This window comes from Heptranchias perlo, chromosome 37 (assembly GCF_035084215.1).
Source record: "Heptranchias perlo isolate sHepPer1 chromosome 37, sHepPer1.hap1, whole genome shotgun sequence".
NCBI lineage: Eukaryota > Metazoa > Chordata > Chondrichthyes > Hexanchiformes > Hexanchidae > Heptranchias > Heptranchias perlo.
In genome coordinates, this window is record NC_090361.1 from 6480236 (window position 1) to 6498609 (window position 18374).

Genomic DNA, 18374 nt, shown 5'->3' on the forward strand with positions numbered 1-18374 from the left:
CCCAGGATCCCATATGCTTTTTTTAAACCGCTTTCTCAACCTGCTCTGCCACTTTCAATGATTTGTGCACATTTACCCCATTCCTGTACCCCTCCTAGAATAATTTAGAATTAGAAGTCATCCAGCGCCAGCCACATGCCAGGGCTACTGTCAAGATATATCTTCTTGATGCACTATTCTTAGCCAGAATTAGATGAACAAACCCTCCCAACTTTCCCTGTTCCCCACATTTGTTATATTTTTGAGCTGTCAGAATGAGGGATGGATATCAATACTGGGGAATGGAACACTTTTCTACTTTTGTCAATCAGTATCAGTCACTCCCAGATTAAGTACAGCAGGGCCAAGGTGCAGAGCAAAGCTCCCTCTGCTCTGCTTCAAAAACATTCCTTAGCTATCACCCTCACTATAGCACCCATCACTGCACCACTATGAGCCTTTTACTTTTTCTACACTGAAAGCCCATTTGATTAAAGGGGTAAATTAGAGGCAGTTTCACGCTGAAGACTTGACTCCACTGGGAACTGGATTGAGATTGCCAAATCTGGTTTCAAGACCTTTACTCCAAGGCACACAGTCAGTTTGGCTAAATATGAAACCAAGGCCTGGAGGTCAAAGGTCAACACCAGTTTTTAAAAAGAAAAAAAGAATTCTCACAAAGATTTGGTAGTTCTAGTAAACTGATCCCAAATGTAATTTTACTTTGTTTTTTTTTTAAAAAATGGTCATTCTTTTCATTTATCCCTGAGACTATTCCCTCTAGTTGCTATAATCACTGGGCCTAGTCTAAAGCCTGTATAATTGTAAGCCTACTATTAAGCTCTTAGAGGGTACTCAGAGTGGCTTGGTTGAGACAAGGTACGAGGTCAGAGGGGAATTGTGAATGCAAACATTACTACATTTGATTCTAGATAAATAAACAATTCTGTGATGTGTGTAAAATTCCACCAAAACAAAATTACATTCCATTTTCTAGAATTTCTAACTCAGGCAAAACATTTGGATTAAGTACAAAATATTCAATTATTTTGGCTTTCACTGCTGACCACATTAATTATCATGTCATCCTTCCCCATCCTAACAACTTAAAAGAAAAGAAATCAGATTGTGTCTTATGAAGCATTTTAATTAGATTCAGTTCACAGATGAAACAATTAAATGGGCCAACATACAAATCACAGGGAAGAGGCCAATCCAAATCACAGGGAAGAGGCCAATCCCATATAAACCAGCAGACAATTAATTACATGATCAGGATTTAACTGTGGGCATCAATGAAGGCAACAAAATACATCAAATGGCCACTATGCCTCCAGACCAGCTTGGCTATTTTCTGTTGAGAGAAGAGGTACAGAGGAATCCAATTTAACCCTTTCATGACTGTGACCAGTGCAGCTTCGGTTATTTCTGAATCCAAACTGGCCCAGTTCTAATGCTTTTATTGTAACATAGCTTCTGTTTGGCCCCACCAGGAGCCCCTTGCCACCTTTGCCCACTCCAGTTAAATGTAAGGCCAGAAGCTGTTACAACGGTCAATGCCCACAGCTGCCAATCAAACCATCTGCATCGTTAAGAAATCTGGGTTTCAGAGACTTGGGTCCCAGGTTCTGCTGATTTGTGGTATGTAACAAGTTTACAGGATTTTAGTTTATTCATAAAACATTAAATCATTTTCAATTTTACTTCATTTTACAGACAGTATTTGAAACATAAGCATACTTCTTTTAAAAAAGATTCCCTTTTCCTAGCACAATGCCCCAGGCTGAGATATGACCTGTTCCCAAATACTTCCAATTATGCTCCTGATCCAGGTATTAGGAAGCACATGAGTAAATCAGGGCAACCTGCTCTTCTATTTCCCCGACCCTCCTCTGAGGGGAAACAACAAGCCTGCTGCTCCTAGCTACGATTGGGAATTTGCCCCTTGTTGCACAGCACACTTGAGCCCCAATGCACTTCAACGCCCAACTTATGCAAATATTTAAAATGACGGTAAATGGTATTGCAGAACACAAAGTGGTAGGGTTCCTAGATTTTTAAAGTGCTATTTGTTTCATACTCCATGTTACAAGTCTTAAGTTATAATGAGCAGAATTATATACTGTTAGTTACAACAAAGGAAAATATAGAATAATGTTGCTGCCAAATGTCCTTTTCCTTTCATTAGCACAAAAACGTGAAACAGTTAAGCCTCATCTCGAAGTATTAATACAGCCAAAAAATACACAATGAAACAACTCCCTTAATTTTTGCATTAAGTGCTTTAACATCTCACAGAGCTAAATGGGGTTTTACCGTGTCCGGAGTTAATCTACGCTCGGAGTATGTTTATTTTACCACACTATCTGTGTTGGTAGCCCCATTTTCAGCAGTAACACAGTAAGACCCTCGAAAGGAGGTGGTTTCTTCAGGCTTATCTGAAACCAGCACCATCCCAATCCCATATAAACACAGGTCTTGCTGTTGGATGCTTTCCTGTTGCAGTACGATGGAGCGACTCGCGCCACCTGTACGTATCCACAAAATGTTTCTGCACTGTCTGGTACAGGCTTTCCTCTTTGAAAAAGGTTTAGCAACCAAAACCATTGCCACAAATTGCAAATTAGAAACAACCACACACATCTCAATTGGGATATGCATAGGTCTTTTTAATCTGTTGTGCGGGCTAATGTGGAATCCTCCCGCAATATTTCCATAGCAACGAAACCTGAAACACTACAGCAGGTTCTTCTTGAAGCAGTTTTCCTATATAAAAGGTGCAAAAATGAAGCTTGGTTCTAATGGAATGCTTACCCCAATATAGCAGCTAGGTTACACAGTGGCAGAGCTCTAGGAACAGATTACCTGACCATTCTTCAGCACTGTTTCTTTCAGAGTGTCTAAAGACACCACTGTGTCAGCCAATGAGTTGGAGGCAAGGTGCGACTTCAATGTCTATTTACTCAGCCAACAGCCTATTTAAACAGCTCACTATAGCAAACAGTCTACAGAGTCTATTTTAAAAGAATCTCTACGAACCACAGCAAACATAACTCAGGACCAAAATCACAGCAACGTCTCCCGATAAAAGCAGGGTGATTTCTCCAGCAAAATGCAGTGAGTGTAGGATAGTTACATACAAATTATGTGCGTAAAATCAATCCCAGGCCTGATTGATGGGGGAATTACCCAATCATTTCCATACTGCCCGGGAATAGTGGTGTCACTATATTCAGCCCTGCTCTTTTACTAGAGTGCAACCGATGGCAAAAAATATGTACTTCAGCCATCGGGTACACTACAAAATAAAGCACCTACTTAGTTTGGGCTGGTGTCAACGGAGACCTACTTGTTCCCTGAGTCTTGTGAACTGTCACCAGATTCATGAGCTCCACTTCTAGCCGGGTAATGGCACTGACTGGAAAAGTAAAAAAGAGGGGAAAGCAGAGCGCCCGATATAGCATCGCTCTGCGCAAATCAGAGCAGCAACCTGAAAGTGCCTCACAGAAATGGCTTTTGGCATGGGTCCCGGCAATATGGGGGGGGGGGGGGGGGAGGAGGAGGAATAAAAAAATGTTTCACGTAGCTCTCTTCAGCAGATGCCGACTTCAGTAATGTGTGGTTTGCCATCTCCAAGCTTTTTCCTTTTGCTACTTAGTGCTGACTTTGTCACGAGCAGAAACTGGAGGGCAAAGGACAGATCAGCAGTGTGGATAAACATGTTCTTCAAACAGATCGCAAATCCTATTACCATGATTCACTCTGAAAACAAATTTTGGAACAGGTCAGCTTTCTGGCTTTCCATGTACATGGGAGGGCTAGGGGTGGGAGAAAGGAAGGAGAGATTAAAATAAATTTTAAAAATTTACAAATAACAGGCTCTGCAGCTCTGAGTCAGTTTGTAAAAGTTGAATCAAGCAGGGATGAGAACAAGGACAGGTTCACCCAAGAAATAAAATCTGAAGAGAGTTACAACAGCTGAAAGTTATTTTGTTTAGGAAAGGAAAGATGCAGCACACTTTCAATACAACTAAATGACATTAATTTATCCAGTTTGTAAATAAGCACACTAGTGACATCTAATGGCTGCAAGCTAACACTGCACTTTTCCCCCCAAAATAAAAGTCTAAGCTTATGACAGCTAGCACAAGGACATTCAGCAAAGCTCTGAATATCAACAAGTCACTATATCAATAAAGCAAATTGCATATTATGAAAACAGCAAGAGTGTTAAAAAGGCAGCAGCATTTGAGATTCAGACAATTTATACAAATAAATGGCCCTCCTTTGCCACTGGGTCCACTTGTTCCTGCCCTTCCCCATAGATAGCAGGCAAGTGTCTTAAAAATTAGCAGTCACTAATAAACATCACAACCAGCTGCAATAACGCCAGTAAGGATTGGCTTGAAACAAGGAGAGATTGTGGGAATTTTTTTTTGTGCTGTTGCTATTGTGGAGTGGTGTGTGGCATTACTTTACCTGGTGACATCCATTTCAAATGGAGCCTGAATTTGAAAATTGCTTTGTGATTAAAAAATAAATTGAAACTAGAAACCAATAGTTGATACAATGCCCTTCCTGGCCCTGTGCAATTGAACATTTTTATTCAACCTATGGTTCCTAACTTCCTATGGTTTTGTACAAGGGCCCATGAAGAAACTCTCATCTCTTGCAAATGATGGGAAAAATATACTTTTAAAATAAAATATTGGAAAATACAGCTCAAAAATAACAGTTCTTTATTTTGCCAGTCTACTGGGCTGGTCAAGTTATCAACTAACTAGCAAGAAGTTTAAAACTTGCCCATAAGAAAAACCGCCTGCCCTAGTTCCAGCATAATAAAGCATTCTGCTTCATGTAAAAGGTTAAGTAAATATTAACCATTTTTTGAATTAGTCTCAGTAGCTGCAACAATGCAGTCTGTGGCATGAACTGCCCAAGATTGCAGTCACAGAATGTAATCTCGCAAGATAGGATTGGATAAAGAAGGCACTTCCCCCATTTGAACTCATTCTTCGACAATGCCGACCGTACAGCTTGAATATCCACCTGAACAGACAAACAGGACTTCAGTTTAATGTCTCATCCAAGTCAAAGCAGCTCTCCCTAAATGTACACTGGAGAGCCAGTCTATATTACAACCTCAGGTTTTGGTATGAGGCTTCGACACACAGCCCTCTAAAATGCAGTGCTATGAAGTGATTCAAGGTGACTTTCCCCGTTCCTGCTGCTGCTGTTTTTTAACTCTCTCCTACGTGAAGTTCTGCTGACGTCCAGTTGGTTGAGCAACCCTTAGTTATCAACTTGTTAGTACAGAACCCAATGCCTATGAGATAATCTTCATTCGATAATGTTCAAAATATTCAGGAAGGATTTGATACAGGTTATTGGAACTGAAGAACCTGCTGGATTTTCTAGAATAGTATGAAAGGGGTTGTGAGGGCTATACTTGTAAAAGTTTAACCTGGCTGTTGATAGGTGAGAATCTGGTAGTTTGATTAGATTACTTAGGTAACATCCAAATAATCAGAATAAAACTTCAATTAACCCAAATGTATATTTTGAGTACAAACTGAAGGTTTTCCACACCAGATTTTGTTACATAGTACAATCGCTGTAATAATAGGTTTCTAAATACTTTATTTCCATTTAAAACAAAACACAAACTATTATGCTTGAGTTTGGATAGTTCGTGACAGCTGTACAGCCTAGGGATTATTATGGGAGCTCTTTCCTCACCTCACAAATTGTCACTATTTCACCTGTCATTTGAATTACCTTTGCCTCAATTTAGTGCCATTTATACACAAACAGAGCTCATTTGTACTCAATTCTAATGCAAGACAAAGTACATACAGCCATTTTACACGAAAAACTGGCCTGTTCTCAAATGAGTGAGCTGATGCACAAGATTGACTGAGCTCACAATACAAGCTCAGAATGGATGGTTCTTTAAAATACATTGGTTAGAAGTTTACCTCTCCCAGTTTTTTTTTAAAGTTATATTATATAAGGATATATACATATACACACACACACACAAAGATTTAAACTGTTTCTCTCTCTATTTCCCCTATCCTTTCAGATATCGAACAGGCTCTAATACATCTCTCCTGTTCCCCTTTTCTAGGAACAAGGCCAGTTTGGACTCTCGACTACTCTTTTCCTTACACATTGGTCTTTGGGATGAGACGTTAAACTGAGACACTGTGTGCCTATTTGGGTGGATCCCACAGCACTATTCAGAGAAGAGCATGGAGGTTTCCTGGTGTCCTAGCCAATATTCCTCCTTCAACCAATACCACTAAAAACAGCTTATCTAGTTATTTATTTCTTTGCGGTTTGTGGGACCTTGCTGTGCGGAAATTGGATCTCCCATGTGCCTACATAACGACAGTGACTACACTTCAAGGGTACTCCATTGGTTCTAAAGCGCTTCGGGACATCCTCAGGACATGATACGGCGCTTATATAAATACAAGTTCTTTCTTTCTTCTCATATGTTAATCTCAAATGTAATTTTTCAATAAAAGTTATATAATATGCAAGCATCTGACTACAAATAGCACTGCAATGTGGAGCCATGATAAACAGCAGAACACCATGATTAATGATTTTCTTCAGAATTAAAATTAAAACTCTACTTCCATTTATTTACAAAAGAAAAAGAGCAAATGTGGCACAGGTTTCCCCCAAAAGTTTCCTGCTAAAATCAAGGCCCCATTCCTCACAAATAAAAAGAAAATCAAAATTCACTTTTGGGGAGGGGGCTCCGCATTGGTTACCAGGTTCTGTGGTTAAAGGGGAATTGTTACCTGATTAAAAAAACATTGCCGATACAGTGATATTTTAAGTAAAAATGAAAGCAACAACTCTCCAAAAATAAAGTGTGCACCACAAACTTTGTGTTGAAACAGACAGATGTTTTGCTACAGTGCAACCACTGGCGACAAACATAGCAGAGCTTTCAGTGCAAACCATTCCATGGACATAGCTGGTCTGAATCACAACCTCCTCACCCTTCCCATACCCTTTAAAATAGCCAATGCCAACCACAAGAGGGCTGACAATTTATTCCATTTCTTCACTGATATGTAGGAACTGTGCTCCTGCTTGTTACTCAACCATTTATTTTATGTCCTTGACTTACTGATTGTGTCTGTCTGCTATTGGCACTAAGTACTCAAGGACCTCAAATGTTTGGTTATGAACACGATTGAATTTTTGGGGCCACCTGAACTGAAAAGAACCACGTCTATGAAGGAGACCATTACCTGTAACGTACAATATGAAACATTTCCTGCATTTCTTTTCTTAAAAAAAGAGAACTCCCTACAAAAAGGAATCATACAGTTGCAATTGACCAAGAAAACAACCATGTCCATCCTACATCAAAGTGTTAGTTTGATACAGTGGCCACCACGTTGCCATCTTTGACCACGATATATTTTAAGTTAGTGGATCACTGACCGCTATGAATTAAGATGATTTTATCCACCACCTGCGTGACTTGATACTAATCCCACGTTCAATGGCATAATATTGTTTCCAAATAACCAGCATTGTTCAATAAGCTAAAACAGGCAAGCGTATTGGTCAAAAACTTCAACTTTAGGGGATACTGGAGGAACCATGGCACTGACGTTTTTCAGTTTTCAAAATTCGAATCATCCTTCTCTTCATTTTCTTTGCTCCACTTCTTGTTGGAAACAGCACCTTGGTGCCTCTCTGTTCTGCAACCTCTCGTCTTTCCCCTCCTGCGTTCCTTCCATAAGTCCCCTGTCCAAGAGCAAATGACACCGCTTGTCTCTATCCTCTTGCATTTCCTGCTGGGTAAACTGTCTCATTGCTTCCCAAATTCTACATAACATGTCTTCCTTTTCACCCTCGTTCTTCTGTTGGCGCCGGTTCTTGATTCCTTCCCAATTTTTACGCAACCTTTTTTTTCTTTGCTCCTCAGTTTCCTGTTCACGGCGCCTTTTAATTCCATCCCAATTTCTACGTAACCTTTGCTCTCGTTCTTCCTCAGTTTCTTCTTGCCGTCTGACTTTGGTCGATTCCCAGTTTTTTCGCAGTCTCTCTTCTCTTTGCTCCTGCGATTCCTGCTGCCGCCGACTTTTAATTGATTCCCTGTTTTTTCGCAACCTTTCGTCTCTCTGTTCTTCGCTTTCCATTTCACGGAACCGTTTCATAGCTTCACGGTTCTTGCGCAGTCGGTCATCTCGCTGCTCGTCTGATTCCATCTGCCGGCGCAGCCTCATTGCTTCTCTGTTTTTGCGCAGTCTATCTTCCCTCTGCTCCGCGGTCTCTTCTTCCCGGTGCTTTTTCATAGCTTCCCTGTTCTTCCTTAGTTTCTCTTCTTTCTTTAAGTCCACAGCCTGTTTCTCTGCTAACAGCTCTCCAATCACTGGATCTTTAAAAAAAGAAAGACACGACTGAGAGTACTTAAAACGGAGACAGCATGTAGCTTTGAGACCGACATTGATATTTTACAGAAGGAAGAGCTTTCGAATCACGACGTAATGCTGTTCTTTGTTGGTTCAAACATAAAGAAATGATCCAATAGCAGCTTTTTAAAAAATGAATTTAATGAGGGACTAGTACCACCCATATTTTAAAGATTGGACTGTAGGAGCAAGGTGGAGATGCAGTATGCAGGTGAAGAGGGTTGCTAACCAAAGTTCCATGCCATAAATTAGTAGAACATAGGGGCACATCCACAATTTCCCCATTTGTCATGTTTTTGTCAACGGTGCCAGTGATGGAACATGACAAGGCGAGACTAGGTGCTTGTCCATAACAGTATGGGGAAAAATATAGATGCGCACGCACATATATTGAAGGTAGTCACTCAGAGCCTCCAAGTGGCCAGTTCGAGGACAGCATTGGCAGAAGCAGGATACTAAACTGCCCTCAGCTAGGAAGTAGTTGGAGAAGCAGTGGAGAATGGAGAAAAAATTTAAACAGAGCAAAAATAGTTAAAGAAATAAAATCAGTTAAAATGAGCAATTTCTTTCCACATTCTTCTACTATTCATCTAATTATATTTGTTTGAACATCATCAGGGTAACAGACTGGATAGGGTTACTGAGCCCAGTGGTACAGTGAAGCTGGATTATCACATGTATAGTTGAAACAATATCTCTGAAGCATCCATGGGGTTGACTATTTCTGTACTGACGTCAGTTCAGCCCCCTCTCTCAGCTGGAGTCAGTAATTCTTGCCAACCAGTCCTTTCTATTCAGGACAGAACAAAAAGGATTTGAAAATTAATCATAATACTTTTTAATGGTTTGATTTTGTTGTAAAAAAGTTAGACTACTTGTTGGAAGACTATCATATTTTTACATTACTCTTAACTACTGCACTACAAATATGAAAAGAAAAACCACAAATAGGAAATAATCTGAAATTAAAATTGTAAATGCTGGAAATGCACAAAAGATTGAACAGCATCCGTCAGAGAAAAGATAGCATAACATTTAGAATAGAGGCAAAGAAATTTATAACACAGGAGGCCGATTTGTCAATTACACCTGTGCCAGCTCTCTGAAAGAGCTAGCCAGTTAATCCAATTCCACTTCCCTTTCCCCATACCTTTTTAAAAATGTCTTTTCAAATAGTTATCCACTTCCCTTTTAAGTGCTGTTGTGGATGATGCTTCCACCACAGTTCCTGGTAGGGCATTCCATGTCCTATCAATCCTCAGCGCAAAAAAAAATTCTCCTAACCTCTCCCTTCATTCTTTTGGTGATGATCTTAAATTTATACTCTCTAGTTACCCACTCAACCAGTGGAAATAATTTTTCCCTATTTACCTTATCAAAAGCCCTCATAATTTTGTGCATTTCTATCAGATCTTTTAATCTTCTTTGTTCTAACGAATAGAAGGGTCTACACTTGAAACATTACTTTCAGATGCTGCTCAAACTGCCAAGCATTTCTAACATTTTTTTTGTTACAGTTTGTAGTAATGCGATGTTATTCACTTGTGCTCACACAGCTGTTGAATATCATGCAGCTCAGAAGTCTGAAATTTGTTTTTCTCTGGTTCAGGGTTTAAGAGAAAATAACTATAAAGTTTATGTACAGCACACTGGAATACTGCACCACAGAATGATACAACACAGGGTTAGGCCCATAATGCTGCTGTGCAGTGAGCTCCTGATCTGTTGGACCACTGGAGAAATGAGGAGGAAAACGGAAGTATCAATGCTAGAACATTCTCAAGACGCCTCCTCAAGCCCGTTAGAAATCACATCAGCAGGGGTCTAGCAATGGATCCAACATGGAGCTCCTACCCTAATCTTTGATTGTACATTACCCTAACAATTTACTTAACAGCCTCTAGGAAAATCTGCTGCCCATTAATATTTTCATTCTTCATACTCAACATTATTGTGGCCAAAGCAATATCCGCCAATTTGTGCTTGTGGCCAAAGCAACATTGGCCAATTTGTGCCACAAATCACCGAGGCCAAATTCCTGACGTACCGAAACTCAAGTGCCTCCAGAACCACTAAAAACTGTCAGATTGAAGACCTTCATCTCCTCTGTCAGAGCAGATTCCAGGGTCTGACATCAGATTTCACACTGATTCAGCAAGATGTAATTTCCTCCTCCCTCCCTTCGTTTAGGCAAGCTACATACAAAGAAACACAACGGGTTTTAGAAAGGAGTGGGAGGCACAAAATATGTGCTGATAATTATTAAAGCAATGCAAAGCAAGCAGGGCTGGAAATTTCCAGTTAATGATGAGCTGACTTACTTTCTAGCTTCAAGCTGAAAAGCAATGTTTGTAGTAACTTGATGTTTATTCCCCAACTTCAATCCCTTGATTCTTTCTCTACTTTCCTGCTGAATCTGAGCGTTTGTGGCCTGTTCCAGTTCTTCACTATACAACTAACACACAAAAAGGGTGCAATTTATATTCCTTTTTAGGATTAAATTCGTTGATTTAAGATTTCAGTTAAAGGCTTCCTCCAATATCCTAGTGAGTAAAAAGGCTGCCTGGTGTAGTAATAACTTATTCAGACCGAAAGGTCCTCTGTTAGATCCTCAGCCTGTGCTCAATTAGCAGATCTCAGCTGGGGCAGCAGCTGGGGTGCTACAATTGGCGAGAGGATCCATAGCTAAGGGGGAAAGTGAAGAGAGGGAAGAAGAAAAAGAAAAAAAGAAATCAGCCAGGGTTTCTGCTCCTGATCACTATTCGTTACACGTGGACATCAGGTCAAAACAGGCTCAGACTCAGCTGTGATGCCCTCGTGGTCAAATAGCCTGCCAACACTCATTGTTATCACAAAGAATGGCCAGGTGGGAGAGGTACTGGAAAGTAACTAGTACCCACAGAATGGTACACAAGCATGACTTGGCACTTTCAAAGAAAGAGGGGTAAAATAAGGGAAGAAAATGAAAAATAAATTCAACATTTTTAGCTAGTGAAAGTTTTAGCAAGTTTACAAACTCATTCAAAATCTTAGTTGCCAAGCAATCATTTTTTTTTTAGGTTGCTTTGGAATAGCAGGAGGCAAATTTGATAACATGTCAGCTCATAATTTTGCAAGGAGAGGCGACAAGTTAAAGTGAGGAGCTATCCCAAAAGGAGAGAGCAGCTAAAACTAATCACATAAATCAGAGGCTTTGTTCCATTCATTGCACTAAACCCTAAATAAGGGAAGAAAATGAGGAAGCAACTTTGACACTTAAAAGAAGTACATGCTAGAGATAAGGCTATTAATTTATTGCTAGGCAATCTCCCATGGCTGCGCTTACAGTTAGTTGTAGAAAATTGTACGTCTTTTAGCGTACATTGCAACAGGCTGAGGCAGGTTACAGCACCACCTCTGGAGTAAGTAAGAACAGAAATTGTCACTTTTGTTAATATAAAAAGAGGCCAGAATAGTGTTACTGGTGCAGTATTACCCACTGATTCCAATGTACCAAGTGTCACAATCATGACAAACTCAAAAGTAACCTCAAAAGATTTTAAATTTGTTACAAATAGCTATGCAATTTAAATAATATCAGCACATAAACACCTTACCATGCAGAAGTGGAAGACCTTTTAAAGACAGCTCGGTCATAGTTCTCCTGAGGTGATCCCAATCTACAAAGATTTAAAAAAATGTAAACTACCTCAGAAATTTTTTTTAAAATATAATTGTCAAATTTCTGCAAACATGTTTGAAGTTTTCTGTGAAGCAGCAGAGCCATAAAAAAAAACTTTACTACAACACACCCTGAAGAAATCCCGTTATCAGGACCACGGTTCAATCAATAATGTCCTTTTGCTTTCTTGTACCAGTGTATCACTAAGTACTGATGATATCATCAGAGATACAGCCTTGAAGCAGTTGCCAAGGCCAACTGTGAAGGATTAATACAGAGCTCAGGAATGATTTAGCACTCATTATGTATATTAATTCTGCACCTTCACGTTGTGACCCTTCCAAATCAGCACTTCTGATAATGTCATCAGCATTTCTGATGAGTTCACCAGCGCTCACTGTTTAAACAAAGGCATTTAGAAACAAGTGAAATGGGTAGAATAACAAAATGTTAAAAGGTTCATAAGTCTTTGTAATCGCCGATTTGTAAAATGGATCCTGAAGGCAAGTCTTCTACTTAAAAAAAAAATGCAAACTTATAATAATTCCTGACATCAGAGTATGAAAAATTCAGGATTCTTTCTCCTGAACCCCCAAATCTTACTGAATTTCCCCTGTACTTTCTGAAAAATAAAAATCCTGTGTTACTTTTATTTAAAAAATGTCACACCTGCCCTGCCACCCCACCACCTCCTCTAACTCTTGATGGGGGATGGTTCTATGGTTGCTAGAAGCCCTCCAATACTCCACCCAAACAGCTATTAATTCTTCACATTGTGAGCCTAGACAGTCAGCAGGCTGCTTGACCATGGGAAGCATCACAGTTGTACCCAATTATGTCCTGTCTGGTGTTCTGTACCTTGGGTGAAGTACTGAAGAGCAACAGGCACTTGTGGAACCATACCCCAGCATGAGTCAGCACCTACAGGAAAGGTAGGGAGAAAATTGAGGGGACAAGAAGTTTAAAACACAATATATATCATTTAGCATCCTCTTCATTAAGCTGTCAATAACTTCTACTGCTGCCAAGCTTCAAAAGCCGCATAACAGAACTATTATAGAATTATATACTATTATAGAATGTCACGTGATGTCAAACACCTTCAGGCCCCATATCCTTTTTCCTTTTACCAACCTCTCACCTAAATCATTTGTAATTCTGCTTTGCTCAACAACAATGTGATATAAGAACTCGAAAGGTTTAATAATATTTAGTGCCTCTATCATACAATAAAGCCTAATGGTAACTCTGGTTTCATTAGCTATAGAAAAACATTCATTATATACAATACAAAAAACAAATAACTGGCAGGAAGCTGAAACCAGTGGTTCGGTCTCTGAAGCTCTTGTGGGATTAGGATCTCATTAGAACTCCTCAAGTGGATTGTAGCTCACTGCAAACCACCTTTTATTCTCTTAGTTTATTTGAGGTGGTTTTCTACTCATTTCCTCCAATAGTTGCAAGCTGTGCAGCTTCCTGATTTAATCCAATTAGCTGATTTTCAAAGCATTGTCACCAGGTAGCCTCTAAAAATGGAGTCCTCTTTCTCCTCTTCAATCTTCCCTACTCTCCTCTCCAGAGGCTGATGACTCTTGCAAGGGTAAGATCCCAAGGACAGCACCTTTCCTCTAACACCTCACCCAAAAGGTCATTAAACAAGCATGAGATTTAACAGTGAGTGTGGCAGGCTTTTTGACTGCAGAGAACATCACAGCCAACCTGATCCTGCCCTCACTCAATCTCCAAACCCACACACACTTCTAGCAGGCATCACTTTGTAGCAATCCAGAGTGGGATCCCTGGCTGACTTTCCCTCTTCCTAACCCGGGGTGCCAGGAACAATTATGGCATCCCAGGCTAAGATCAGCTAATTCAGCTGAGAGTTTGAACATGGGACCTTCCTAGTCTATATAGCTCAGAGATGGTTTCTTTAATCAATTGCAGGAGCACTGAATGAAGTCTCTTCAATACAGAATGGCACAAATTCACTTTTTTAAAAATTGTATAAGAATTTGGGTCAGCAGCTCTATATTCTTGCACATTTTACCCCTCGGATGTTCTTATTATCCTGTTTAATATATGTTCTTTTTTAAAAATAGTATATTCTTTTCTAGTCCCATGCAAGCTTATTGCAATCAAAAGTTCATTATTACTTCAAATATTTAATTTATATCTGGTCAAGTTCACCTGGTAAAAGCTTGATGTACACCATAGGTTTTCAAAGTGGGGTGCTTGGATCCTTTAAAACAGGTTTTTGTCATTTTAGTGTTAAGCAAACTGTGCACCATAGACCCAGTATTTCAAGAATTCTATACTCTACTTTTTGACTCACAAGTACATAATAAAAACATTGTTACAATAGCATGATTGCCTTTGTTTTTCTGAAATTTCTGCAGGTGGTCCCTGCCTGTGTGTTAGGGAGTGTGTTAACATTTGCAGAGAAAGTTTGAAAATCACAGGTGTACACATTTCACTAAAGTAGAACTCATTATTCTATGTGGTCACTTATTTGAAACACTGTCTACAGTTGTTAGAGATTTTTAAAGTCTTACCACAAAGAAAAGGATGCCCATTCGAAGACAGATCATTCATAATTCTTCAGGGATAATCCTGACTCTATAAAGAAAAGCCCTGAAATATTACCTCTTAGAATGTAAATATCTATACCCTAAAATAAAGCATGTTAAATAGCAATAAAACATGGAACATCTTTAGGTTAGGTCTGGAAGAGCAATCCTTGAGCAAGTCCTGCTCAGGATTGTGCCCTCAGATAACAGACTGTTTTATAAGGACTAAATTTCCTACATTACAACAGTGACTACACTTCAAAAGTACATCATTGGCTGTAAAGCACTTTGGGACATCTTGAGGTCATGAAAGGCACTATATAAATACAAGTCTTTCTTTCTTGAAAAATCAGAATGCATAATGTATTATTCTGCTGCTAAGGCACAGCTGTTTCACTTTAAGGCCACAAAGTCCAATTATTATTAAGTAAACACTGCCTCAGGTGAAACAGAATTGAATTGTCATTTGGCAAGGTAATTTATTGGGAAGTGGTTGTGAATTTCAGGCTCCAGGTCAGAAGCATTAAGTGATTGGCTTTCTTTCTTTTTAAGATTGATTTGGAACTGTAACAAAGTGTGATGTCTAGAGTACGATGGACAAAGCACATGCACATGTACTGTTTTTATTATGTTACTTGTGGGCCTCCCATGGCGTTATTCATGGTAAGTCAGAACCTGTGTTGGACATTTGAGAGTGCTAAAAGTCCCAAAACCTTAACAGGTTATTACTTATTGATGCACATTACACCCCAGATTTGCAAGAACCCTGCACATAACAAGTACAACCAATATATCACCATATTTCACCAAAAAATGTTTTTGAGGTATTTGCTTTAAGACTTCACCTCAGATTCTGGTTTTGTGGTCACCATTAGACCTGGGATGACTGGAGGCAGACAATTTGTCAAATACTGTACTGAAAAGTAGTAACAAGTGACATAGGTCCTCAAAGAATAGGATTTTGTTACACCGTGCCCTGTATTTAGTTTTGAATATTCATTAAAATAACCAGGAGTTCCTTTCATAGTTCTGTGTCATACAGACTAGATAGTAGGTTTCCTTATCATCTTTGCTGAGTTGCCTCATCTCGTTTGGCTCATCAACATTGACTCAGTGCTTATTAGTTATTGGGAGGGGGGTGGCAGAATCAGCCAGAGTTCCTGCTCCTGATCACTGTGCAACAGCCCCAGTTGAAGAGTGCACGTGTGGATTCCAAATTAGGACAACATCATGCTTAGCAGTGATGCCATACTGCCACCCCAGTTGAATAGCCTGACAACACTCACTGTCTGGGCTCACACAGCTACTTGTGTGAGGTATCAAAGTACAATTAGTGCCTGTACCCTTGAAGGAGTCAGCATCTTCAGGAGGGGAAAAAAATTCTAAAGAGTCTTAAGTACCAGTATTAGCTACAACGTGGGCACACAACAAAGGCAATCTACAATGCATTGCAGCATCACAAGTGATAGGCAACACAAAAAGCCATTAACAAATAGAAAGGTAGAAACTCCCAATGCTCAAATAATAAACGGGCGTTAATGAATACAGTAGCCTTTTTTTGAAACTTAGCAAGTGTTGGCTGTGAATAAGGACCATTATTCTGAGTTGATTAAAACTCATGTTCTTCATCCAAATTCTCCAATTTGACATCATTTATTCCCAATTCCCTACTTTACACACCATTCCTTGGCCAGTTCTGAGGACTCAGCCAATACTGTACCACTTTTAAAGACAAGTTCTATAAGGTTAAACTCATTTCAATAGCAACTCCCAGCCCTGTGACCTCTGCTACCGAGAAAGACAAGAGCAGCAAGATCACGGAAATACCACAATGTCTAACTTCCCATCGAAGTCTGAGGCATGATGGTTGTTGTTCCTTCATTGTCATTGGGTCAAAATCCTGGAATTCCCGTCAGAGTACCATCACCACGGGAACTGCAGTTCAAGAATAAAATTCACCACCACTTGCTGCATTATATAAGTTTTATTTCAATGTCATTTTCATTAACATCTGGAACATCCGGCAAGGAGAGAACCATCACTGAAATCACCACGGCCCAGCTTTGATCCTTGATCTGTCCTAAATCAACTAATCGCAGCTGGGACAACAATGGGAGCTTAGTTTTTTTGTAAGGGGGGGGGGATTTTAGCAACGGTTCCCTTTCCTAGTCATTAGTCTCTGGATGCCAGACAAGGACAGAATCAGGCTCAGCTGTGATTCTTCCTTCCCTCCAATCACATAGCTTGCCAACACTCACTGTCAAGGCTCACATATAGAATGGCAGTTTGATTAGGCACAGGAAGGTGGTTGGCACCTGTGGAACTGTATCCTAGAATCGGCACCTTTAGGAGAGAATAGGGAGAAAAATGGTAATAAAAGACACTTTCTTATGGTGATATCTAGGGTTACTGGCTTTGTATTTAACGATTAAACCACACAAAGAGGAATTTTTAAAATGTAAATATTCTGACAAGTTAAAACACCAGTCTTCAATAAAAAGGTTGCAGCTAAAATGACTGTTGCCAACCAATGGAATTAGTAATTATGGTGAAAAAAAAATCAGGTAGGTTTCAGATTTTACAGAAAAAATATCTTGTCAGCAAGTAGCCTTACAAAAACAAAGAAACATTATTAAAGGGACAGATCACAAGATAGATATGGCTGAGGAAGGCCGTTCAGCTCATCCATCCAGAAAGACCCATCACGGCATCCAACTATTTCTTAAATGATTCCAAAGTTGTCACCTCTACTAACCCATCTGAAAGAATATTCTGTGTGAAGAAGAATTTCCTGACATCAGCCCTATATTTGCCTTTCCCTAAGTTGACCCCCTGTCCCTTGGTCTTCCAGTCATGGGTTTAGTTTTAAGTAGAGTACATTTATAACAATGCAAAAAAAACAAAAAAGTCACTTGGAATTGAACAAAGTTATATATATCATGCACTCATATAATAATGTGGACATACAAACATTCATCAATCTCACAGCTACAAAGATATTTTGATTTTAGTTCAGATTATAAACATTTTGGGAAAAAAAATGACAGTTGTTTTAGTTCCAGATCCTGACTGCAGCAGAATGAATGAAGTATTTAGAAAGTTGATTGGGGAGGAGGGGGGGGGGGGGGAAGCGAGAGGGAGAGGGGGCAACAGGACACGTAACGTTGCCCTTCCAAATTCCTCTCAGATTGCAACTGTGATCAAGTTTCCATTTTGGGCACAAAAAAATAAATTAAAAATGGATCATTTTGTTTTCAGCAAAGCAACTCTCATTTTTAAAGAGGGAAAATAAAGGCAATTTTGTTTTTAAAACCAAAAATGCAAGATGAGGCACACTTTTTCTTCAAAACGTGTTAGCAATAAAAGCGTTTAAAAGGGGGAGAATGATCAGTAGGAAAAGGTTTAGCAAACCCAGTGCCCTCTGCCTCACCAGCTCTTTCTTACCTCTGTAGTTCTGGGTGAAACTACCTCCAGCTCAGCACAGTCCGAGTCCCCACCGCTTCCCCTCTCTTCATCCCTCAAAATAAGAACAGCTTCTTTTTTTAATATGTATATAATAACACGGATTACAAGTTAGTTCAGTCTTTCTTTTTTGTTTTGACAACAAACCCGAAAAACCAGGCCACAGCCTGCGCCTTTGCCAGCTCGCTCGCGCTCCCTCACACAAGAGAATTTTTTTTTTTTAACCGGCAGGCGATCGGCGCGGACGACTAAATCTTG

The 18374-nt window shown here is 39.7% G+C and overlaps 1 protein-coding gene across 8 annotated transcripts; it reads right to left on the minus strand.

Moving 5' to 3' along the window:
• Positions 1-1105: 1105 nt before the first annotated feature.
• On the minus strand, positions 1106-18332 carry LOC137304442 (uncharacterized). Of its 8 annotated transcripts, XR_010958574.1 has the most exons (6): positions 18099-18332; positions 14640-14703; positions 12023-12085; positions 10748-10881; positions 10474-10621; positions 8310-8392 (listed from the first exon to the last, which is right to left on the minus strand). XR_010958574.1 is itself a non-coding variant. In XM_067973038.1 (5 exons), the coding sequence occupies exons 2-5, from the start codon at positions 14677-14679 to the stop codon at positions 7659-7661; spliced, it is 900 nt and encodes a 299-aa protein (XP_067829139.1). In that variant the 5' UTR covers positions 14680-14703; positions 18099-18332; the 3' UTR covers positions 1106-7658. The 8 variants fall into 8 exon arrangements, 3 of the variants coding, with proteins under 3 accessions (XP_067829139.1, XP_067829140.1, XP_067829141.1); XM_067973038.1 differs by lacking the exons at positions 10474-10621; positions 10748-10881 and adding an exon at positions 12946-13008 and having other exon boundaries at positions 1106-8392; XR_010958577.1 differs by lacking the exon at positions 10474-10621 and having other exon boundaries at positions 8308-8392.
• Positions 18333-18374: the final 42 nt, after the last annotated feature.